This window comes from Strix aluco, chromosome 20 (genome assembly GCF_031877795.1).
Source record: "Strix aluco isolate bStrAlu1 chromosome 20, bStrAlu1.hap1, whole genome shotgun sequence".
Lineage (NCBI taxonomy): Eukaryota > Metazoa > Chordata > Aves > Strigiformes > Strigidae > Strix > Strix aluco.
The window spans coordinates 11647626-11671519 of record NC_133950.1 but is presented as its reverse complement, the minus strand read 5'-3'; the positions used below and the strand labels follow the sequence as shown (position 1 = coordinate 11671519).

At 53.5% G+C, this 23894-nt stretch overlaps 3 protein-coding genes across 8 annotated transcripts in view; 1 reads left to right on the top strand and 2 right to left on the bottom strand.

Moving 5' to 3' along the window:
- The window catches only part of RALGDS (ral guanine nucleotide dissociation stimulator), a 62619-nt gene extending 55337 nt beyond the window's left edge, over positions 1-7282 (top strand). For 3 of the 6 annotated variants that reach the window (XM_074846387.1, XM_074846385.1, XM_074846388.1), the window contains exons 5-18: positions 108-301; positions 704-825; positions 975-1190; positions 1320-1423; positions 1780-1864; positions 2564-2641; positions 2739-2825; positions 3144-3176; positions 3414-3535; positions 3719-3814; positions 3985-4186; positions 4416-4775; positions 4911-5025; positions 5232-7282. In XM_074846387.1, coding sequence (XP_074702488.1) covers positions 108-301; positions 704-825; positions 975-1190; positions 1320-1423; positions 1780-1864; positions 2564-2641; positions 2739-2825; positions 3144-3176; positions 3414-3535; positions 3719-3814; positions 3985-4186; positions 4416-4775; positions 4911-5025; positions 5232-5407 — 1990 coding nt within the window. In that variant the 3' untranslated portion in view covers positions 5408-7282. Of the gene's footprint in view, positions 1-107; positions 302-703; positions 826-974; positions 1191-1319; positions 1424-1779; positions 1865-2563; positions 2642-2738; positions 2826-3143; positions 3177-3413; positions 3536-3718; positions 3815-3984; positions 4187-4326; positions 4776-4910; positions 5026-5231 lie in introns of all 6 variants that reach the window. The other 3 variants (XR_012625863.1, XM_074846386.1, XM_074846384.1) reach the window with 3 other exon arrangements.
- A 1236-nt stretch (positions 7283-8518) lies between these two features.
- On the bottom strand, positions 8519-16266 carry GTF3C5 (general transcription factor IIIC subunit 5). Its single transcript, XM_074846390.1, has 11 exons — positions 16117-16266; positions 15501-15723; positions 15064-15262; positions 13831-14026; positions 13358-13462; positions 12722-12836; positions 11967-12047; positions 11370-11467; positions 10625-10707; positions 10179-10321; positions 8519-9496 (listed from the first exon to the last, which is right to left on the bottom strand). The coding sequence occupies exons 1-11, from the start codon at positions 16264-16266 to the stop codon at positions 9339-9341; spliced, it is 1551 nt and encodes a 516-aa protein (XP_074702491.1). The 3' UTR covers positions 8519-9338.
- Positions 16267-16974: 708 nt separating this feature from the next.
- On the bottom strand, positions 16975-23866 carry CEL (carboxyl ester lipase). Its single transcript, XM_074846389.1, has 11 exons — positions 23313-23866; positions 22655-22805; positions 22095-22217; positions 21309-21506; positions 21078-21208; positions 20583-20690; positions 20242-20359; positions 19187-19373; positions 18438-18641; positions 17738-17935; positions 16975-17240 (listed from the first exon to the last, which is right to left on the bottom strand). Exons 1-11 carry the CDS (start codon positions 23376-23378, stop codon positions 17030-17032), a joined length of 1695 nt encoding a protein of 564 aa, XP_074702490.1. The 5' UTR covers positions 23379-23866; the 3' UTR covers positions 16975-17029.
- Between the last annotated feature and the right edge of the window lie 28 nt (positions 23867-23894).

The following is a 23894-nucleotide window of genomic DNA, read 5'->3' as shown; positions in this document are numbered from 1 at the left end:
CTCATCCCGGGCTGTTTCTGGTACCTGGAGTGTGTTGGGGTGCACGTGGGTTTCTCGTGGCACTTGATTCTCATTCAGGCTTGCCTGTGTTCCCCCTCTCCCTGCAGCACCATCTCCTCCATCCTCGGTGCCTGGCTGGACCAGTACTCAGAGGACTTCCGTAAGCCCCCAGACTTCACCTGCCTCAAGCAGCTCATCTCCTACGTGCGCCACAACATCCCCGGCTCGGACCTGGAGCGCCGAGCCCGCATCCTGCTGGCCCAGTTCCAGCAGCAAGAGCAGAGCGAGTCCAAAGTGGAAGGTGGGGTCCTTTCCCCGCTTGTGGGGGGTCATTTGGGGCTTCAGGTGGAGAGAGTGCTACTGGTTGGCATCAAGGGTCTCCAGAACCTCGGGTCTTGCCACATGGCTGAACCCCCATAAATTCTGCCTGCATTTACGTGGAGGTACACCAGGATGCCAATCCAACTGAACCAGGATTTCTAAGTAGATTAGCTAATCTGCCTTTAATCCTCTACAGACACTTGTATCCAGGTTTAAAATGACTATCCTTTTATCTGAGCCTCGTTTCTCGAGGTGTGAAGCCAGATGGGAATTAAGAGCCCAGGAGGTGGGATGTGGGTGCCCGCAGAGGGCTGGCGTGGGTCGGTGTGGGCCCCGGCTCGCGGCAGTGCTGCGGTGCTCAGCTTCACGCCGTCTCTCGCAGCTGTGGACCACGGCGGCTGCACCTTCCAGCTGGTGGAGGAGAACGGTGTCGGGGACGGGAAGCCAGATTTCCTCTCCTTCTCCCCAGAGATGGTGGCAGAACAGTTCACGCTGATGGATGCTGTGAGTATTCATTCGACAGCCAGGTGCTCTGCCTGCCTGCTACCTGCTGCTCTGGGCAGAGGCCTGTCTCTTCCCATCCCTCTTTTCCTCCTGGCCTGTTCCCTTCCCAGGGACCCCAAAGAGACCCAGCTCCATCTCTTTATATCCAGGAGCTGTTTAAGAAAGTGGTGCCTTACCACTGTCTGGGCTGCATCTGGTCCCAGCGAGACAAGAAGGGCAAAGAGCACCTGGCACCCACCATCCGTGCCACGGTCTTGCAGTTCAATAGCGTGGCCAACTGTGTCATCGCCACGTGCCTCGGAGACCGCTCCCTGAAGCCGCAGCAGAGGGCTAAAGTGGTGGAGCGGTGGATCGAAGTGGCTCGGGTAGGACAGCCTGTCATCCTGCTCACCTCCCCCCTCAGCCCTGGGCTGAGGTTTTGCGGTGTGTGAGTCCCAGCAGATCCTTGGGCTTTCTTTAACGCTGAGTACTGTTGTCTCTTTGTCTGCCCCCAGGAGTGCCGCATCCTGAAGAACTTCTCCTCCCTCCGAGCCATCCTTTCGGCTCTGCAATGCAACGCCGTTCACCGGCTGAAGAAGACCTGGGACGAGGTCCTACGGTAAGCAGTGTCTTCTACAGCCATGGGAGGGTGTCAAGAGGGAGGTTGTGCTCTGGCTGTGGCCCTTGAATGTGTAGATGGGATCATCTTAGCTCCAGCATTGCCTCTTGGAGTGTGCCCAAAACCCAGGGACCAGCATAAGGTGTCAGGGGCCTAAGGAGGGTGAGGAAATAAAAGCACCATCACCTTCTCCTCCTTTCTGTGCAAAACACCCTGGCATAGCCCCTGAACAGCAAGGCCCTGCTCAAGCTGTGAGTGCTGGTGGGGGGGTCCTTTGGGTGAGCAGAAGAGAGCCCAAGGAGGAGACCCCAGGGTGGCACCACTGCTGACTTCCCTCCGTGTTTCTCCCTGATCAGGGAGAGCTTCCGCACTTTCCACGAGCTCTCAGAGATCTTCTCCGACGAGAACAACCACTCACTGAGCCGGGAGCTTCTCATTAAGGTACGGGGAAGCGGCACCCGCAGCACCGTGTCCCTGGCAGCGAGCTCGGGCTGACGCTGGCAGAAGTTTCCACAGTGTTCCAGCCACCAGGCTAAAGCCCTGGCAGCGCTGCGGGGTTTGCAGGCACGGGTGCAGGCAGGGCGTGCTGAGTCTGGGGAGCAGGCGGGGGTTTTGGACCAGGCTGGGCTTTCTGCTTCTCCACCCAGAAGTCGTCATTGCCTGAAGCTTGCAAAGCAATTCCGCAAGCAGAGATAAGCAGTGGGATAGGATCCAGTGCACCAGGGCGACGGCTTCTTCCCAGAAGCAGCTACATTTTAACAGCCCAGTGCAAAGTCCTCCTGATTTCAGGTGGGGTTGGAGGGTTCGTAAAAGGCTGCAGGAAAAATGTCCTTCTCTGCAGCTTCCCAGCCCAGCTCCAGTTTGGGGGCTGAGAGGACATAAACTGCAAAAGGGAACAAAACATCCCATTAAGGAGCTATTTATACAGAGCTGGAAATGGGAGCAGCAGTTCCTATTCACTAAGTCTCTCCTCCCTGTGAGCTGTGAAAAAGCTCAGCTTTGATTTCCTCCTCTTCCTCTCATCCCTCTTTCTCTCTACAAGGAAAGTTGTACCAGTAAAAGCAGGGGTGAATTTTATCTCATCTGTTAGTGCAGTCTGTTTCCCACCCGCACTGATCCCCACCTCTCTCCACCATCCAGGAGGGCACCTCCAAATTCGCCACCTTGGAGATCAACCCAAAGAGGGCTCAGAAGCGGCAGCAACAGCAGCGAGAGATGGTGGGTCTGGCACAGCTGCCCCCATGCCCCTTCCCTGGTGGCTGCCTGGGCTGCTCCCAACTCTCTGCTGACCCCACTGTCCCTTCTGTCCCCGCAGGGCGTGATGCAGGGCACCATTCCCTACCTTGGCACCTTCCTCACAGACCTGGTGATGCTCGACACCGCCATGAAGGATTTCCTGGATGTACGTACCTCCATCTCTGTCCTCCCCTTCCTCTGCACAGCCACCCCAGAGCCTGGGCTCATCAATGGAGGGCTGGTCCCCCATGCGTCCTGTATCTGACACTGCACCCTGTGCATCCTATATCCGACGCTGTGCATCCTATATCTGACACTGTGCATCCTATTTCTGACACTACACATCCACCTCTGTCACCCCGTGGAAAGGGGCCACTCGGCAGGGACACCCACCCTGCAGTGGCAGCGAGCCAGGGGACAGGGAGGGATGGGAGCGATACTTTTCTGCCTGCTCCACACTCACTTTTGGCCCCTTCTTTTCCAGGGTGGGCTGATCAACTTTGAGAAGAGAAGGAAGGTGAGAGCTTTGCCCTGGCAGCAGCACAGCAGGGTGGAAGGAGGAGGCTGACTTGGTGCAAGCCCAGGATGTGCCAGTCACTTTGGGATTTACCCTTCTCCTCTTTTGCTGTCGTTTTTGGGGAGGGGGATTCTGGTCCTTCCTATTTGCCTCCACGCGTGGGGCTGGGCTGGGCTGTTTGTGGAGGATGCTGGGGCTGGCAAACAGATCTGGTCTCATGGCCTCCATTTGCTGCAGGAGTTCGAAGTCATTGCCCAGATCAAGCTGCTCCAGTCGGCCTGCAACAACTACAGCTTCACGCAGGAGGACCAGTTTGTGGACTGGTTCCACAGCCTGGAGCGGCTCAGCGAGGCCGAGAGGTGAGCGGGAGTGGGGATGGGGGCTGTGCTGCCGCCGGTGCATCGGGAGGTCCCACCGCTCATCTCCTCCGGCTGCTGAGCCCTGTGCTCCCCTCTGGCCTCTGCCCCCCTCGCCCCACCGGCACGGCGCTCGCCACAGCCGTGGGCAGCACAGAGCTCAAACCCTCATCTCCCCCCTCCTAGTTACGGGCTGTCGTGCGAGATCGAGCCACTGTCAGAGTCGGCCAGCAACACGTTGAAGGCGAAGAAAAACACGGGCATCATCAAACGATGGAGCGAGTGAGTCTTGCTGGTCCCCGGCGGGATGCGGGGTGGAGGTGGGGGCCAGCGCGGGGCATCTCCGGCTGAGCATTGCGGGGAAGGAACCAGGCTGGGGTGGCCGCTGTCCTGCCAGCCAAGGGCACCCTGGCTCTGCTCCCTTCTCACCTGCCCCGCGTCTCTCCTGGCAGCCGGCAGCCGCCGAGCACCGAGCCCTGCGCCAGCGGCAGCTCCCACTCGAAATCCTTCGACCAGCTCAAGTGCGGGCAGTACCTGTGCAGTGGGGACGCCACGGACTCGGTGAGCGTCACCTCCGCTGGCTCCAGCAGCTCTGACGTGGAGGAGATCAACATCAGCTTCATCCCTGAGTCCCCCGACTGCCAGGAGAAGAAGGTACGGGGCAGCTCGCGGGGCCCGGGCCTCCAGAGGCAGGTGTGGCCATCGCACGGGGACTGCCTCACCCCTGCCCCGGCGCTGGGGCTGGGGTGAGTGGGTGGGGGTCCCGGGGGCTGTTTCTGACCCACCGGGGCTAGGGAGGCCCCTGCCCTTTGCTGCTCCGGCAGCGTGGCAGGGCTCTCGCACCGCCGGCGACTGTAGTCGTGTCGGTCCCCCGTTGTCGCAGGTCAGTGAGATCCCTCTGGCCTCCCTCCCCCAGCGCTGGTACGCCCCGTCTGTGGCCGACGGAGAAGCTAAACCCACTGTGTCCTCCGCATCCCCTCTCCTCCCTGCCCTCCAGTTCTGGGAATCCACCTCCCTCTCCTCCTTGGACACATCGGGCATCGGCTCAGGCTCCAGCAGTGCCTCGTCCTCCTCCGTCTCCTCCACGCCGGTGACAGCCTCCCGCACCCACAAGCGCTCAGTCTCCGGCATCTCCAGCTACTCCTCCCTCTCGCTGCCCCTCTACAACCAGCAGGTCGACGACTGCTGCATCATCCGCGTCAGCCTGGCCGTGGACAACGGCAACATGTACAAGAGCATCCTGGTAGGTATGGGGCACCCGCGGTGATGCCGGGGAGGGGCGGCTCGCCCTGCTCGGATGCGGGCATGGCCCATTTTGGGAGGAGACAGCAGTGGCTTTTCAGTGCCCTCCCGGGTTAATAACGCTCTGCGCTCACAGGTGACGAGCCAGGATAAGACCCCGGTGGTTATTCGCAAAGCCATGGCCAAACACAACTTGGATGGGGACCGGCCTGAAGACTATGAGCTTGTTCAGATCATCTCGGAGGAGAGAGGTGTGTGCTGGGGTCAGGGGGGCTTTCCTGGGGGCTGCGTCCCTGGCTGGCCATGCAGCCCTGCAGCCTGGGCAGCACCGGGTCAGAGCGGGGCTGGGAGGTGACAGCAAGAGGGGTCCCAGCAGCTGGGGACAACTCTCAGCCCCAGTCTGGGCCCCTTTCAGGGAAGGGGTGCCCAACTGACCCCCATCCTTGGTCACTTCCAGAGCTGAAGATCCCCGACAATGCCAACGTCTTCTATGCCATGAACTCTGCCGCCAACTATGACTTCGTGCTCAAGAAGCGAGGCTTCTCCAAGGGGGTGAAGATCAAACACGGCTCCAGCTCCACCCTGCCCAGGATGAAGCAGAAAGGCCTGAAGATCGCCAAAGGCATCTTCTAGCCTCAGCCCCACTGCCACCCATCACCGACGGGGCCTTGGGGGCAAGGCTGCTCCGGGCTTGGCTGCGGCCGGTCCTCGTGCCGCCCGGCACGGCGAGAGGAGCGACCCTCGCCCGCGGGTACGGCCGCGCATCTCCCTCCCGCACCGAGAGCTGGGGCGCGCGGGCAAGCGGCGTCGGCCTCCGCCTCTCTCTGCACAAACCCTCGTTTCAATCAGGTCTTTTTTGCTACACAGGAAGGCAGCAGGGGGGGGGGGAATTTTATTTTTTTTTTTTTTAATTTTTAACCTTCCACGGTGCGACACTAGTCCAGCCGCCGGCCAGCCCAGAGCTGGAGCCCGCCTCTGCCGTAGGTGCCTTGTGTCCGAGCGAGCCGGGGAGCGGTGACTCGCAGAGGGGCCGTTTGCGAGGAGCAGAACACGAGCCATCACTCCGGGGCTGCAGAGCCTCCCGCGTGGCGCGGTGCTCTCCTTCCCGGCTTTCCTGGCGTTGTTTTACCTCCACACCCTTTTCCTCCCCGGGATAACCGGTATCACCGCTGCCACGCATCTCTGCCTGTCCTTCCCTCCGGAGATGCCCCAGGCTGCGGGGCGAGCTGCAGCCCCGCACCAGTGCTCGGAGCGCCGTGGAGGGAGGGCTGTGCCCGATGGAGCGGGCGCCTCGTGCTCTCCACAGCTGGAAGCCCTCGTGGCCTCACTCCTCGCCCCGCTCCAGCGCATCCTCCAGCTGGACTTTTGACGGCCCATGTTCAAAACTTGCACCAAAGATCAAACGCCAGTGTCTCTTCTACCGTCGGGGGAAGCTCTGGGCCGTGCCCCCAGCGCTGCCAGCCTCACGAGGAGGAGGAGGAGGAGGAGGAGAGCAAATTTCTGTCTGAACTTGTGTAAATAGAGACCTTGGGTCTGCGTGGGCAGGCGAGGAGCCGAAGAGCTCAGGGTGCTCCGGGTGCCCCGGCTGCCACCACCTGACCCACAGAAAGTGCCACTCACCTTGGGCTTTAACCGGACTTTTTCAAACACTGACCATGGGAGAAGCAGCAATGAGACTTTTTTTGTATAAAACAAAAAAGTTTACTGATTTTTTTTTTTTTCAATATTTATTGGTTGTAAATAGAAGAGACGAACTTGTACATTTTACTAATCCAGCCTCCCCCTGCCCTGCAGCCCAGGCCCTCTCCTCTCCCTACCCTGGTATTTAAGGCTGCTGGGAGGGACGGTGGCGGCAGCAGCGTGGCTCTGCCGCGCTCGTGGGGCACCAACCCCACCAGCCACCCCTCCCTTGTTTCTCTACCACTAGTTGCCCAAGCAGGGGCAGAGATGCTTGTTTTAATCACTGTAGGAAACACTAACCCAAGGGGGACCTTTTTTTGCTCCTGGCTCCATTTTTTTTTTTTTTTTTTTTTAAGCGCTTCCTTCCAGCACATCTTCCCCGTTTCTGTCTGTTGGTGCTGCCGGGCAGGTGCAGCTCCAGGAGCGGGGCCGGGGCTGGTGGCAGGAGCTGGGCTGCGGGTCCCTGGCACCAGGTGGGGAAGCGGCTGCTCGGGCACATGCGTGGCCGGCGCTGAGCTCTCCCAGCCCCATGTGTCCCCTCGGGTGGCATCGCCCTTCGCTGCACATGATGGGAGCCCCTGGCTCCCTGACGCAGGGGCAGCCTCCTGCCTCCCAACCTGCCCCCAGCCCAGCCTCTGCCCTGGGGCCACGCTGGCACCCACCGTCCCCGTGTCCCCTCCTGCCGGTGTCCCCCAGCAGCCCAGCGTCACCGGAGGGACTGGCTGTACCATATGTATTTTGTACCACTTCAATGAAGGAGCACACTGCCTGGTGTGACTTGTACACAGCAATGTAATTAGTCTTTGCAATAAAATACTGATGCTCAAATGTCTCTGCCCCAAGGCAGGGGTTGTCCTGTCCTACTTCCCCCAAATGCCAGCACATTCCTGGAGAAAGCTGTCAACCTGTCATTCGTACCTTATCTCAGCTCTGTGGAGCTGAGCCTTGGTTTGTGTTTGAACCAAGATAGAGGCTTTTTGTTTGAGGGACGAGTGCTCGATTCTCAAATGAACCCAGTTGCATAAATGTGACGTCCAATATACAGGTTTTACACCTTTTGCTATAAGCAGTGGCTTTAAGAGCAAAAGCAATAGTTGGTCCTTATGATGTGGAGCCAGTGGTTTGCCTTGATTTGAGGCGTCATTCTTTGGTGCTCGAGGGCTCATTTCCTACCATGGCCAGCATGTTTATTTTCTATTTTATAATTGCACAGACGGCAGTGGAGATTACCTGGATGGTGTGGTGGTTCTGAGCGTGGGCGTTAAAGATGCGGCTGCACTGTCCAGAATTTCTCTGTGCCTTTGGCTACAGTAGTTTAAAGCCTGAGCTTCTGGAAATGGAAGGATCATATTGTACAGACAGGGCTGGTAACGGTGGTGTTACCTGCTCAGGTAGAATTAAACATGCAAATCACTGCAGTCTTCCCAGAAAGAGGAATTTTGAAAATGGCTGGGAAATAAATGAACTCTGGCACAAGTGATTTCTGGCTGCTTTGGCCGCAGGCCTCCTGTTGATAGAAAGTTTGGCTTCAGGTGTTTTTCCGAGCTTTTCTAAGTGTTTATTCTTGGTGCCTGCTAATACCTGAGACCATATTCCTACCTGGCAGTGGTATGTCCACTGCATCTCTCCTTATGTCTTCATGCCCTGCTCCATTGCACTGTGAAGGGTAAGGCCACTGTACAGCCCCTCACACCTCCGGATCCCCACGTTGCCAGGACCTGCACCTTACCCGGGCTGGAGGTGCCCCCAAACCAACCGACCGCTGCACAGCGCCCCGTATAGTCTTAAAGCTGTTAGAAATGCCTTTGTACTTACACTGCCCCCCCGCCAGCCTGAGGTAGGAGCACAAGGCAAAGCCCAGGATCTCCCAGCAAGCCATGGTGAGTGCACACCCAAGGGGCCAGTCCTCAGAGGCAGCTTCTGTGTGTATATAAACACCCATCCACCCCTATGGACCCTCTGTGCCACTGCACTACAGCCCCGCTGATGTTGCTTTTGTGGGCTGGAGGCCAAACCTAAGGAAATATCTCAGTCTAACAAAAAATGCTGAAGCCTCACACAAGTACGGGAGGCTGAAATCATATTAAACCAGGCATTAGGGCCTGTTATCGGCCACTAATGAGAAACCTTGCACTCGTAACACACTGGGGAATGCACAAGATGCAGAAAATGCCAGCAGACCTTGAACTTCTGTGACAGGGTAGTAACAGTCCAGCCAACAATGGCAGACTAATGGCCAGAGTGGCCAACCTCTCTGCCCCGCTGCCTGCTCCCTTCAGTCCCTGCTAACTGCTGGGGAAGCCAAAACAGAATTGAGAAGTGCATCAGCCAGTGAGGACAACATACGCTACATCCCGCAGAAGGGAATTACTCACTGCCAGAAAGTGGTTTTTCCTGCTGGCTTTATTTCCAAGATGGCCAGCGAGGCTCGATGCTGAAGTCACAGCCCAGTATTTTCATTCCCCTTAGACAAGCAGAAGGGCAGCACCTGCCCGAGGGACTCCAGCAGCATCGAGAGCTTCCCCCAGCACCGCCTCGGGCACCTTTGCCCTGCCCCACACGGCCACTAACCCGGCCAAGGTGCACTTCCCACCATGGAGAGATCTGGGAAGGCAACTTCTTCTCTTCTCAGGTGTGCTGCCAGCGGGTTTAGATCCTGGGAGTTTGCTGAGCTTGCTTGAGGGCTTATTAGCCAGCAGTTATGACAACAGGCAACGGCTCCCTAACATCAGGAACGATGGCCATCAGCAGTGCAGACGGGTCATCAGCATCTTAGTGCAAGTTCTGCTTTCCCACACCCTGGGCATGGTGGCTGAACCCTCAGCACTCAGGGAACAGGAGCAGAGATGATTCTGTCCTACAGCAGCCAGGCTGCTCACTGAGTTCACACATAGTCCAGAATTTCTGTCTCCATTTCATTTTCACTCCCATCAGAAGGCTTGAAGTCCTCTTCCTCCTCCTCCTCATCATCCTCATCCTCTCCAGACTCATACGCCAGCTGCTCTTTGCCATCTTCACTGCTTGTTGTATTTGAGAATAGAGCTTAATTGGGAAGAAAGACAGACACTGTGATGCCTCTCTCAGTGAAACCTGGGGGCATTTGCAGTGGAGTTCACAAAACGCGAGAGGCAGGCAGAAGCCGGAGGGGCACAGCTAATGTTGCCCATCTTAATAGAATCTGATCAAGCCCAGAGCAATCTGTCTTCATACTCCAGGAACGCTACAGCAGATCTGCAGTGCTGTGCCTCCTCTCCTACCTGATTCTGACCTAATTCACTGGGATACTGCTTTGGCCCAGCACCACACAAAAATAATTTCTTCACTTCTTGTTCAATTAATAACATTAATAAAAAGGAAAATGCCACCAACAGATACATCAGTAAGAGTAAGATCTTGATGATCACTGTACAAAAACATTTAAAACCCGAAGGCTGTGATAGTGGGAAGATGAAACAGAAAACCTTTGCTCCCAGTCTTTCCCAATCCCAACCCATGTTCACGCTGCAGGACAACAGCCTCAGCTCAGACTGTAATGAGCTGGAACACAAAGAACACCAGGTGGAGCACGAAGGAGGCGGCAAATACGGGAACGCTGCTGCCCCAGCGCTGGCTGCAACATCCTTATTCAGCCCACAACCTCTCAACACCCTCAGGAAGGCAGTAATACGCTGCAGCAGTAGGCAGTGAGGCAGTAATACACTTTGATGTTCAGAAGTACCCTTACCAGGTCTTGTGGATCTGATGATCTGCTTTATCATCAGGGACATGGTATCTCGCAGATCATCACTAGTCTTTGGAAGGCACCACCCATCCCGCTCTGTGCATTCTGACTCTGTGCCGTCGTTCCGACGGATGATTTTCTGTAGGCTAAAAAGCAGCAAAAGGAAAGGAAATGTTAACCTTCTACATTCAGATGTAGGCTTCTTCAAGTGAGACAGACTGTGGCTTACTTCCATTTTACTTCACTGAGTTGGAATAGCATATTTGGTTATTCAGGTAATTGTCATATTGGAAAGGAAGTTCATGTGTGAGAAGCCTGTTCTATTTTTACTCAGAAGCTAAATACCTCTTAAGTTTCTGGTCAAGGAGAGAGAGAGGAATAGACTGGATATAAACAAAAGGCTTTGAAATCTAGCTCTAACAGAAGACTCAGCTGCCAGTGTGCAATACCTTTCCACATTCAAATCACAGAGCTGGTAGAACATCTGCCGATAAGGGGGTAAGGCTCCTTCTCGGAAAATGTAGATGGATTCCTAAGAGGAGGAAAGAAGGAAAGGATTAATGCACATTTTATGGTGTAACAGGACAACTGGCATAACTGAAAAGTACTGCCAATGGACTGATTCAAGAATAAGGCACTTCCAACACAAATCAGTTCCAAGGCATAGGTCTGCGTATCGTAAAAGATAAAGCTGAATGAGGAATGCAGCAAAATTTCACTGCAGCCATAGTTGTGCAGAGAACACACTTCATCTCTTCAAACTGCAGCTGTCTGCAGCCTCTTACTGCGTAACAGTGGATTATAGGTTTCATTCTAGCAAAAAGGGAAGAATAAAAGACTCCTGTTTAAATATTTATTTTGCCTTGCTGGATCTTGCAGGACAACCTGATAAACACATGGTGATTTTTTTTGCACTTCACCGCCCATAAAATTCCAGTTTTATCAACTGAAACAAAATGCTCATCACATCTAAGACCGGGGCTGACAGTACCAATCCCATCTTGCAGCACGTAAGAAACACATTCAGTGCACAGCCGGTGGAGTTCTGTAGTGCTGTGTACAACGAGCAGCTTCCCAGGTAAACCCGAGGACATCAGCTCACTCACAACTGTCCCCGTAAGGACTGACAGAATGGGAAACACCCCTTTTTCACTAAGCTATTTCAAGATTCTTGTCACAGAGCGTAATGCTTACCTTCAGTTTATACCTGCTGGAGGCAGGTTTTTTTGCACCGGATGCACCAGACGTACCAAGCCCCTGTTTCAGATCGTGTACACTGACCGTATGACTTACTGACAGACAAAAAAAAGAGAGTCCTAATTAGGGACATCTTTCACTCCGTGGCTTTGTACTGTCACTTCTCTTTCTTGATTCAACTTTGCTGCGCAGCAAAACCCAGACCAACCCAGCAACTGAGCATGTGCTGCTCATTCTTCAGAGACGTTACTGGACAGTTATGGGAAAGGTGGTGAGCTTGGCGGGTTTTCCGCAGCAAATATGTTCATAATTTTAACATTTTCTACTCTCCCTTGACAAAGAAAAGAGAACAACTCTCCCCTTACTCTGCACCACCACTGAAGTGAATGCTGAATTCCCAGAACTCCTGTCTGCTAATAGATACTGTGGCTCAGCCAGACACACATCCAAGACTCTCACACCATATTATAACCAGAAATAAAGCCCCAGTTTTGGCTCAGCTAGAACACAGAGATACCCTTCACCACCTGTGACTAGGATGGGATAAACAAAGAAACAGAAGAGCCAGACAGCCCTTCTGCTGGCACAGCATACCTTGCTTCTTGACAGTGATGGGCAGACTGTAGTTATACGTGCTGCGTTTTGCTTTCACGGGCATATCATTAGGGGCGTAACCTAGAGGTGAAAAAAGAAAACCAATAATGAACTGAGGGCAAGCACCCTGAAGAGTATCCCTAGCTCAGTAACAGAAGTGCTGGACTGGTGTGTGAATGGCTGATCCTTGGGGTACGGTGACTTCAGCAAGGTGGGGAGAGGAGAAGTATCAGATCAACAAAACCCTTTCACTTGGAAAGAGGGAGATGTGATCTGATGGCAAGGACTGGATGCCAGCTGTCAGGGACTTACCAGATGACCTCAGAAAGTCCTTGTCCTCAACAAAATCAGAGCAGGGGAACCCTGTGCCCCAAGATCTGAGACCTGGCATCCCGCACAAGATGTTGAGGTCCTTGAGGAATAGCTACTGTGTAAGCAATGGAATGTACTGCTCAGTGCCTCCCCTGAGAGGGAAGATGGTGTGCTGCATCCACCTGGGCTTTGAACAGGAGGAAAGTCAGCCCGCTGTCCACTGAGTCTGGAATGTGCCAAATGAGGAAAGACATATTGCATACTATTAAATAAAGTATTAAAGGAGTTTACAGAAGAACTACAGTAAGCAGTGAGCTCAAAAGGTGTCACCTTCATCAGAGCAGAAATATGGCAAAAGTGTTTGAAAAACAAGTAAAAAGAAAAGTACTACCAAGATTAACCAGAAAGCAGAGAGAGCTTCTCTGTGGGTTGGGCCCTTTTACCATATTTCATTCCACAGCGAATTCGGAAATCCAGCACTTGATAAATCTTTGCTTCAGGGTGTTTTCTGGGGTCATACCCAAACCTAACCCACAAGCTTCTCCAAGGACCTGTTAACTGCATAAACACACATGGGGGAAGATGGTTAAAAAAAAACAGTAGCATTGCAGAGCTTCTTATAGAATTCTAGTATTTCCCCTCATTGCCCAGAGATTATTTCTTTTACCAGCTCTTCCTTCATCTGCCACACCAGTATTTATATACTGAAATTGGGGCAATCAATGCATCAAAGCACAAATATTTGTGTGCTTTTACAAACTAACTTGCAAGATCACAATGAAGTGTTTGTCTGGAAAAATTCTGCTACTGTTGCCAGATGAACAGTCAATTTGAGTGTCTGACTGAACTGCAAAGCTGATTAGAACCAATGGAGCAAACAGGTATTGAATCCTCCACGGATTTAACTTCTGTTCAAAAGCAAGGGCTTCCTTCCCTCTTTCTCTTTACATAACATTAACCTCAGGGACTTAGTGGTAGGACCTAAGACACGGTAAAGGACCAGGAACACCCAGCTGATGCTCCCCTGCTTTGCCTCCTAAGAGCCTCAGACAGGCACGAGGGCAGATGTACAGACTTACCATGTAATAGGCCAAATACGGCAACAGAAGTTTCAGCTTGTCTGGGTGGACACTGATATTGGCTTTTACTGCATTCCGAGACCAGACAGGACGGACTTCAAAGAGCTAAAATAATACAGAAACAACCATGGAACAGTGGGAAGTGGCTTACCAATGGCAGTTGAGCTTTCCAAGTGGACTTTCTTCTGTATTGGGGCTTTTGGCCCATAGTATGAGCTATCAGAACAGTAATGTAAGAACTAGTGGCACAAAAAAAGGAACTTACTGTGAGTTGGCTGCAAACACAGACCCAAATCTTGACTTGCATCGTTGAACTGAACACAACAGTGTCAGTGGCATCTACTGACACTTGCTGTATCAGTCAGTTACAATCACCAAGAACTTTTGGAGAAGTCAGAGAAAATGGCTGCACGCAGATTTTTCCTACACAGCATGCTGCAGTATAGTGCTCAGCTCAGGAGTAAGGCACGTACCTTTCTCAGCTCTTCCTCCACCTTTTTATCCACAGGATTGGTGCACATTTTCTTCCAGGTCTGTACAGCAGCATCCAAAGGTTTAGTTGGGATTTCTTCATCATCAAAGTTCACAAAGATAGCGTTGTGCGGGCGACGGGCCCTGCTGAGGCCAATCAGGTTCTCACCAGACACCTGGGGATTGTTGTATCCCTCCCTAAGAAACAGGGAAAGGATCGGGTTCGCTTTCTGCCTGTGGCATGTATGGATTTGGGCCTTCACAGGAACATACAAAAATGGAAATTTGTGCTCGATTTCAGAACAGAAGGGACTCAGCCATGTGAGCAGTGGGTTGGTTTAACTTCGGCCCCATCTCCTTATCACATACTGGTAACAATAATGAAGACTCTTATGACACCACTGAGAAAATTTAAATTTAAAAAAAAAAAACCTGCAAAACTACATCCAGCTGCACAATGACCCCTGTACTATCAGACAGAAAACCCTCGGGCAGTTGGCTACTAAGCTGTACAAAATGCATTTGCAGCACAAAAGGCTTCACCCTCTGCATTTTCTCTCCTGTAGTTACTGCAGCTCAGCAGGGTACAGGGACAAGGCAAGATGGAAATGCAGTTGAGATAATATTTTTTTTTCAAGTGCCGATGAAGGCCTACAGTGAGAAAATGAAAGATGTTTCCTGTGGGAGATCTCACAGATTGTTCTTCTGGCAAAACCAGCCGGGGGCCAGGAGGGAACAGGGCCGGTGAGCGCGGCCACAGGAACATTTGGCATCACCTCCTGCGCCCTCTCCCCTCGGCTCCAGCCCACGGGAAGCAGGCAGACAGCTGGGCTCACTGCCCCCCGCGCTGCCTGCAGGGTGCTGGGGAGGCAGCCGTCTCCACCAGATCACCAGGTCCCCTCACCGGGCGAGTCCTCAAGCGGATTTTCGCTGAGGTTTCTGCTGCCAGGCAGCTTCTCAAGCGTGCCGGCCCCTGTTGTGCCAAATCAAGAGGGATACAACAGAACAAGGTGGCAGCTTAAACAGGTGAAATAAATACATGAACAATGTATTTAGTGCTGCTTCAAGAGCAGTGATCCTATAACAACAGAGATTGGAATGGATTGGAGGCATCTTCAAGGGATGAAAAAGGAAAAGACTGTTAGAAATATATATCAAATCAGCAAAATGTTTCACTACCTATCCATTCCAGAACAAACACAGCTATTTACTACACTGTGAGAACAGGCACTAACCGGTGTTGTATATCTGGCCGATAAAAATAGTCAACAGGAGTGTCCAGACGTGAGAAAATTGGTGGCGGGATGTAGAGAGGTAATTCTCTGTTGAAAAATTCTTCCTTCTCTGGTTTGAGCATTAGGACTTTGTCATACATGGAGGTTTGTTTGCCATCAGGACCAGAGTGCATTGCCAGGTACTGGAAATCAGACATTCCTGTGAGAAACAAAAGTTAAAATATTGTGAAGTTTGTTGTGAATATCACAATATTTCTCGCAACACTCAACTTTCAGGAGCAGGAGTCTGATAAGTTCATGCGAAGGGTTACACAGCAAGGAGGCTGTAACAACAGGACACTTGATTTACCTTCCAGCCTTGAATTGTCTGTAGGGAAACACTTCCCCTTCCCCACAGATATGCTCGTCTTTAAGCCATGTGGACACAAAGCTGTTACCTTGAAATTTGTAAACGGTAGTGACAGTCCCAAGAATTTCCATTTCGAACTGGACTTCTGGCTGGATTTGTTCTTCGGCGTCCAACTGCTTCTTCTTCTTGGTCCTCCTCTTCACCTTGAGCAGCACGGTGGAGGTGGGGAAGCGATTGGCACAGACGGGGTGGCAGTAAGGGTCCTTGGGGCGGAAATACAGCTCCAGCCTTTTGGCAGGGTCCGCGTAGATCTGTCGGCAAGGGCGGGCACGGGCTCCGTCAGCATCGCACTGCATGGCCCGTCTCCCCTGGGCTCTGTTTGGCCCCACACCCTCAACCGCGGGCACCCGCCGCCTCCCCTCACAGAGCCTCAGGGACGTGAATCCCTGCTCCACCGCCACCACACCTGCGGGTCCCATCCTGCCCGACACCTCCCGCCTCCTCTCCCGTGGGCAGCAGCGGCCCAAGCGAGCGGCCTCACCCCAAACCCACGCGTGGAGCCTGCGTGGGGACACGCTGGGCCTGAACGGCCCCGACATGGCGGGTCCCACAGCGGGGGGCTCCCTGGGCCGGGGCTGGGCTCCCCGCCCCACAACCCCTCTGCTCCGGATACCCCCCCCCCCAGCCCCCGGCGTCCCCCTCACCCGCGACACCCCCTGCTCTCCTCCCAGCGTCCGCAGCATGGCCCCGACGTCCCGCACCAGGCCCGGGTACTCCACGCACACCAGCCGCGGCGTTCGGGGCAGCTCCAGCACGGCCGAGCCCCGCTCCCCCCACTCCCTCCCCGCCGCCATCGCTCCCCCGCCCCGCTCCCTCCCGGCAAGCGCTTCCCCCGCCCCGGCCCCGCGGCCGCGGCACAAAGGTTCCGCCGCAGGACGGTTCCTACAGCGGCGGGGCCGGGCCCGGCGTGGGGGGGTCCGTGGGGTAGAGCGGGAGGAGGAAGAGGAGGAGGAGGAGGAAGAGGAGGAGGAGGAGGAGGAGGCCGGTCGTCCTTCTCATCCAGCCCGGGCCCGGAGCTGGAGCTCCCCAGCATGGCCTGGCCTCTACCAAGCAGGGACTTGTCCCCCTAAACCAGTGTGGAAAAACCTCCCGTTTTGGGTTGATTTTGTCCTCATTGAGCTTCTGAGCTGATTTCTGTGCACGTATGGCAACAGCTCACCGGTTGGTTTGCGTGCCTAAATTACAGCTGTAATTATCTAAGAGCTGGTTTTTATTAGCGTGGATGTGGATGGTAACGTGGGGATACCCACAGGACAGGTCAGGCTTGGGCCTTCCTGCCAGGCTGGCAACGAGGAACAAAAACCCCGAGCCCAAACCCCGAGCCAAAGGCTGGCAGAGCAGGCCGAGCCGCGGCCCTGTGTGTCAGCAGCTTCGCTGGGATGTTGTTGTGTTACGGGCAGGGGGAACACACTTTGCCCAGGGCCTGGATGTCACTTGCTGCCTGACCTTAACGTTAGGGAGAAAATCCTGACACGGCAAAGACACAGAGAAGCCGGAATCACTCAGTTACAAGCAAGCCTTTAATGAATTTGGCCTCTCTTTAAAAGGTGTTTTTTCTTAGCTCCACAGCAGTTCCTCGGCCATGGAGATATTGGCAACCTGTGGCAGGCTCTGATAGACCGAGTTCCAGAAGTTCACGTACCGGGATCTCAGGTTCTGCTTCACGGAGTCCTTGTTTATCTTGTTGTTGATTTCCAGGTAGTAAGTGCTCTCGCTGCTGTAGGGCGGCCAGTTAACCGGCACCTCTGAATTCCCTTTGTTGGGATCACTGGGGAAAAAAGGAGACGTGGAAGTTCAGTTTTATCAGGGCAGCTTGTGGATGCAGCAAGGTTTGTGGTGTTCGGCAGAGACCCCGTCTGCTCAAGTGAGGCTTTAAGGGAGTGCCAAGAGAGAGTTTGACACTGGGAGAAACAATAGCAATTCTGCCTGCTAGGAGCGACTCGCCAACCTGCAGTCCCCCCCAGCATCGTCCCTGGCTGCACGCAGGGGCTTAACTCTTGTCTAAACGCCGGCATTCAGAAGCAAACCTCGTCATTAAGTTTAAGCAGTTTACAAGTTCTGAAAATGCTTTTGCTGTCCCCAGTTATTCTCTGGATGAGGAGGACTCAGCAAACTCCTCCACTGGGAGACACAGAGCCAGACTCACAACAGAAGCACAGACAGAGGACACCTTGCTTTTGGGAATTGCTCCTGAGAAGGTAATAGGCAAAAGCAGCAGGTTGAAGTGCTGCAGCAAGCTGCAAATGTGGAACTGGAATCACTCACCCTGTCCTGGCAAAGTTGGTCCAGTAAGCAATCATGGCACTTGAGACAGTCCTGTGCTTGGGCAGGTAGCCCAGGGGGGTGGCAAAGGGTTTCCCAAACACGTACTGCAGGTCATCAGCATGGTCTGCCCCCACCCAGCTTGGGTAGATGGGCATTCGGGATGGCTGGGAGAACAAGTAGCTGTATGTCTTGCCATTTCTGGGGAAATAAAATAGACTTGCTAAGCAGCTGCAAGTGGAGAGCAGAGAAAGGGGTGCAGGGTCATAACCATGCTCCAAATACCAGCTGAGCCAGAGATTCAACCTTGGAAGATGCTCACATGCATCTAAGAGGTGGTATCAGGAGAAAACATCCTTCTATCCAGTAATTCTTAAGTCCCATTTCTGATTCTCACCCTAACCCTCATATCATCCAACTGCCATGTCTCATGGCATCATACATTGCTCGGATGAAGTTGGAAGTTTTTAGGAGGCAAAAACTTGTTTTAATGGGAATTTAATACAAATTCCTAGCATGACTCCCATGCAGCATTAGAGAAATAGTGTTTGTACAAGCTATGTGTGAGCGTGTACTCAGTACCAAAAAGCCTGCCTCCCTCAAGTTCAGCCCTCTTAACCCACTCCTCAGCCCCTTGTGCTGGAAACACAGCGTTTCAGCCCCCAGGCAGGCGTTGGGCTCCTGCCAGGGCTGAGCTGCTCACCGGGCATTCTGCAGGTGCAGGTTCAGTGCCCACTGTGTGGGAACCAGGAAGATGTAGTCAGTAATCACATCCACCACTGTCTTCTTCATGGTCTCCTGATCCGGTTTCTCACCCCACACTTGCGTGTAGATATTGTATGTCGCATTGGCTCCACGCTCACCCCTGTCCACAGTAAGTCCTTTAAACAAATTATAGACCTCATCCCTGAAAAGACAAGTAGTATCAACTAATTACAGACCGGCAGCTTCAAGTGGGGCAGGGCTCCTGGAAATGGATCCCAGCTCCCGTTGATGTTCACATCCAACCCTGTAGTTAGCAACAGTTTAGTGGAGTAAAAGCCAGTGATTTCATTCCAGGTCTTAGACGGTGGGCAAGTGCTTCCCAGCTTTCTCAGCAGAAGAGCTTGGGGCCAAATTGGCCACAAGCTCCTTCTGTCCACAAAGAGGAGTCTCACGGGGCGGGTGCCCAGCATGTCTGGCATGTACCTGCTCTGGACAGAGAGCATCAGGGCTGCCAAACCTATCGCTGGTGCTGAGTTCAGGAGCACCTTAAAGGTATATGGGGAGGCTTCCCCACTAGCTGGTCCTTTCTCTTGAAGGCTCTGGACTTGGCAACATATGCCCTAGGCACCCTGGCTTGGAGTGACATCCTGTTTTGAAGGTAGTGCCCTGTCCACTCAGGTCTAAGTCCTTGAAGTTTGAGGACTACATAAGGTTCCTCCTCTTACAGTTTTTAAGGGCATCACTTACGCAGTGATTTTCACAAGCGGGCGGTTGATAGCAGGTAAATCAATGCCAGCAAAGATGTGTCCATCCATGTTATTGATCCCAGCAATGTAGTCAATGTCAGCAGCATTGGCAAAGAGTTTCTCAGGCATGTCTGGGAGGAAGTCTCCATCAATGACAGGAGTGAGGGCGAGTGTGTGAACCAGGGGAGCTGCAGCAGAAGACAAAACCAGAGTCTGTAGGAGCTGAGAAAAAACAGATGTGTGGCCTGGCATACCCCACGGCTCAAGGAACTGTGGAAGCAATAGGCTGAGGTGAATGAGAGCTTGGGTGGTGACTCCAGCGTGACCACAGGATCATGTTCAGTAAATCTCATGCCTGTAGGTGGGGGAGAGGAACAAGAGATCTGCCAGCCGAGTACCAGCAGGTAACATCAACAATTCCTCTCCTCCTTCCCCCAGCCCCTGCCCAAAAAGCCCAGCCAAAGGTAGGGAAGAGCAGCCTTCTCCCCACCCCATCTGGCTGCACTCATTCATTGCCAGGCCAGCCGGCTCCGACCAGTGCAGCTGCACAGCGGTGCCTTGGCCACTCTGTCCTGGGCAAGGCTAAGCGCTGGGGCTATTTATCAGGAGCATGAGGAGAGCAAGCAGGGAAAGAAATCCCCCCAGGCAGCAAAAGCAGAAGCATCCCCTACCTGGTGTGAGTCCCACACTCCACCCAGCGACTCAAATGAAAATAGCAGGGTTGTGGTCAATTATTTTTTTTTTTGTTTGTAAGCTGTGTTCTGGAACTGCTCTTGCTGCTTTCACAAGACAGAAAGCCCAAAGGGTTGCTCTGGGGCCAAGGCATGGCCCCTGGGTAATTCCTCTGCCACTGCTGCCATTGCATGATGGACAGCGTTCATTCAGCACAATGTGCACCCGCCTGCAGAAATGGGACTGCAAGATCTGTCGTTGTTGTCCCCTTTCTGAAGGACACAAGCACTGCTTCAACAGTCCTGGCAATCGCCCCAGTGTCCTGCCAAAGGCATGGTGAGCCCTGGGTGGGTGGTGGACCACAGCGCGGGCCCGGGGACTTACAGGGCAGGTTGATCAGCTCCAGGTGGTAGGCCAGTGTCACAGCTTTGGGGTCGGAGATGCGCAGGCAGTGGGCCAAGGTGGTGGTGTTGTCTGTGGGGCAGCCCACATTTTGTGCAATCTGCAGGAGGAGAGAGAGAGGAATCTAGCATTACCTTCTGAAGCCAGGCTTCATTACTGGCGTGATCGAGGCAGAAGAGTAGTTGGTTTTACTCTCAAAGCAGCGTGTTTCCAAAGCTCTGTTTGGCAGCATGGTGCCTGCTGAATCCCTTTCTAGTTATGCTCTTCTCTAGGGAATCACTTTTGTGGTTTTTCCATTCCCTCAGGCAGGACTTGCATGTTACCTTTTTAGCCCAGGCAAGAGGGTCCTTCTGGATGGCCCAGCTGCACAGACCGACGCCGCTCTGGCTGATGGCCCTCTTGAACAGGCCCTTGTTCTTTGGGGTCAACGTCTGGGGTGCAAAATAGAAACAAGAGAGTTTCAGGTACAAACTCCTGAAGAGAATGTCGCCTGCCAGCTCTTGCACTATTTCACAGTCTCAGTTAAAGTTAGAAGGTGATATGGTGAGAAGAGGAGCGGAGTAGGGGGACATGACAAGTAAATACTGTTTCACCAGAGGTCCCAAAGGTGAGGACAGGTGCCTGCAGAAGTGGGGCTGATTAAACTGAAGAAGGAGGAGCAGCTACAAAGTGAAGAGGCTGAGCATTGCTGTCCCCAGGCAGGAGAGGATGTTAATCAGGTGTCATGTGGAGGAAAGCAGTGGAGTGCCAAGGGGACCATCTCTCCTGTTTACAGAGAAGAGAAGTGGCTCTGGTGGGGTCCAACAAGGACAACACACCTGCAGGGAGACACTGACAGCACCTGCTGATTCCCCAAAGATGGTGATGTTTTCTGGGTCACCCCCAAAGGCCTTGATATTCCTCTTCACCCAGGCAATAGCCATGTGCTGGTCCTTCAGCCCGTAGTTCCCTGAGTGACAGAGAGGACCCACCATTGAGCGAGGGCACAGCAAAGCTGATGAGCTGGGGACCCATGACAGGGTCCCCTGGAGAGGGAGCAGCTCTGGTACCTGGCAAGTTTGCATCTCCGGTGCTCAGGAAGCCCAGGGGCCCCAGGCGATAGTTGATGGTCACCACGATCACATTGCCCCGCACGGCGATCTCCTCACCATCATAGAGGTAGTTATTGAGGAAGTTGGCTCCCTGGCTCCCTCCTACAAGGAAGGCGCCACCGTAGATCCAGACCATCACTGGCAGGTTGGTAGAGACTGGGAGATGAGGAAGAAAAGCAGCGTGAGCCACAACATAGCTAGAAGGTGCTTCCCATCCATCCCCATCCCCACTTGCTGAGCATCACTCCACCTGGGCGTGAACAGACATGATGCTTTGCATTTGCCTATGGCCAAGAAAGTCCACACTCTGCAGAGGAGGCTGAAACTCCCAACAGGCTGCAGCTGAGGGACATTGGTTGACATGGCTGCCACCTTTCCCTCTGAAAACCAGTGCTCTTGCAGTTGCCCACTACAGGAATGTAGCTGCTGAGAGATGCTCCAGAGGAGTTAGGGCACACAGAAGGTAGCTTTAGGTTAGATATAAGGAAGTTCTTTACTGTGAGGGTGGTGAGACACTGGCACAGGTTGCCCAGAGAAGCTGTGGCTGCCCCCTCCCTGGAAGGGTTCAAGGCCAGGTTGGACGGGGCTTTGAGCAACCTGGTCTAGTGGAAGGTGTCCCTGCAGGGGGGTTGGAACTGGACGATCTTTAAGGTCCCTTCCAACCCAAACCATTCTATGTTTTTATGAATTTGTCCACAAAAGGCAACTGAGAATCTCTTCCCCAGGTCTCTGCCAAGCACATACTGTGTCTCTTCTTTTGAGGGATCCAGATGTTCAGATAGAGACAGTCCTCACTCCCGCGGACATCAGTTTGTGTAAGTGTCATCTGCATGCAGCGATTTTTGAATTTTTTTGCCTCCAGTGTTCCTGAGAGGAGAGAAGGAAGACAGCAGGTCCTAGTTAGAGGCATCAACTCCATCCTTTGGTTGCAGGCTGTCCATCCATCCCCTCCTCTGTGAGCCCAGTGCAGAGGCATCAAAGCATCCCCCGCCACTGTGACCGGTCTGAGGAAGTGACAAAGTGGGACCCTTTCCCACGTGAACTAGCTCTAGACTGCAAAGGCATGGGGAGGGGAGATGCAGGTGCCATGCTTCAGATTTGTTTCTTCATGTGGTTGTTTGAGTTGCTTGGGAACACTCAGAAATAGACTCCCATACCCACCATGAGACTAAAGGTTTCTTCTTGGGGCTAGATGAAAGTAGTAGATGAAAGCAGGCACCAACATCTTTGGCTCGTCAATAACGGACTAAAGAGAGAAGTGAAAATAAAACCCCAAATCAAAGCATTCAAAAGCTGGATCTTACCATCCCAGCCAGGATGAGGTTGGGGGTCTTCCAGAGTCTTTGGAGGGGCAGCAAAGGGGATCCCTCTGAAGATGTCGATGTAGTCTCCAAAGAGTCCCAGTTTTTTATTCTCACCTTCCACAAAACCGCCCTCAGTGTACACCACACCCAGCTACATGTGACACCATTGAAAAGAGAAAATCCATTGCACAGTTGTTCATGCCTCTGGCATGTTCCCACCTTGCCAGCACCCACCCCTCGCCCTGGCCTGTCCCCCCAGACAGACCCACTCGCAGCCCGCCTTCCCCAGCCGTCCCTTTGGAAAGCCCACAAGTGGCTGCCGCCGGTGATGTGCCCATGGTGATGTTCTGCAGGCCACCCTTTGGAGCAGGCAGGCAGCAGCAATTCCCCTGCAATCCCAAAGATAAAGAGCAGAAGGTGAAGACCTTCAGCCTCAAGATGTAAACCAGGCCACACCTGACACAAAACTGTGCAGGAACTTTTGGAAAAAAGTCGTTGAGAGACTTTGCCATGTTTAGGGCAGGAAAACACCCCACCTTGGCTGTCACGGTCTGCAGGGCCTTTTCCATGGGCTCAGACCAGACATAGAGGGAGTTTGCTCATTCAGACAGGAACAGGCAAAATGTCTTGCAACCGTAAGAAGTGCTTTTGTACTTACAGTTGCAGCCCATGCTACCCCGAGGTAGGAGCACAAGGCAAAGCCCAGGATCTGCCAGCGAGCCATGGTGAGTGCACACCCAAGGGGTCAGTCCCAGGTGGAGGCTCACGTATATATAGGTAGGAGTGCAGCTGTGTGTCAATGCCATCACCCAGTCTTGGCTTTAAGGTAAACCAGGGGAGCCTCTACAGACTTGTCCTTCAGTAGGCTGAGGCCAAACCAGGGCTGAGGTAGACTCACGTCACTGTGTGAGAGCCCTGCAGATGTTGCTTTTGTGGGCTGGAGGCCAAACCTAAGGAAATATCTCAGTCTAACAAAACTCCAGAGAACATAAAAAATGCTGAAGCCTTGAGGAGCCTCACACAAGTACAGGAGGCTGAAATCATATTAAACCAGGCATTAGGGCCTGTTATCGGCCACTAATGAGAAACCTTGCACTCGTAACACACTGGGGAATGCACAAGATGCAGAAAATGCCAGCAGACCTTGAACTTCTGTGACAGGGTAGTAACAGTCCAGCCAACAATGGCAGACTAATGGCCAGAGTGGCCAACCTCTCTGCCCCGCTGCCTGCTCCCTTCA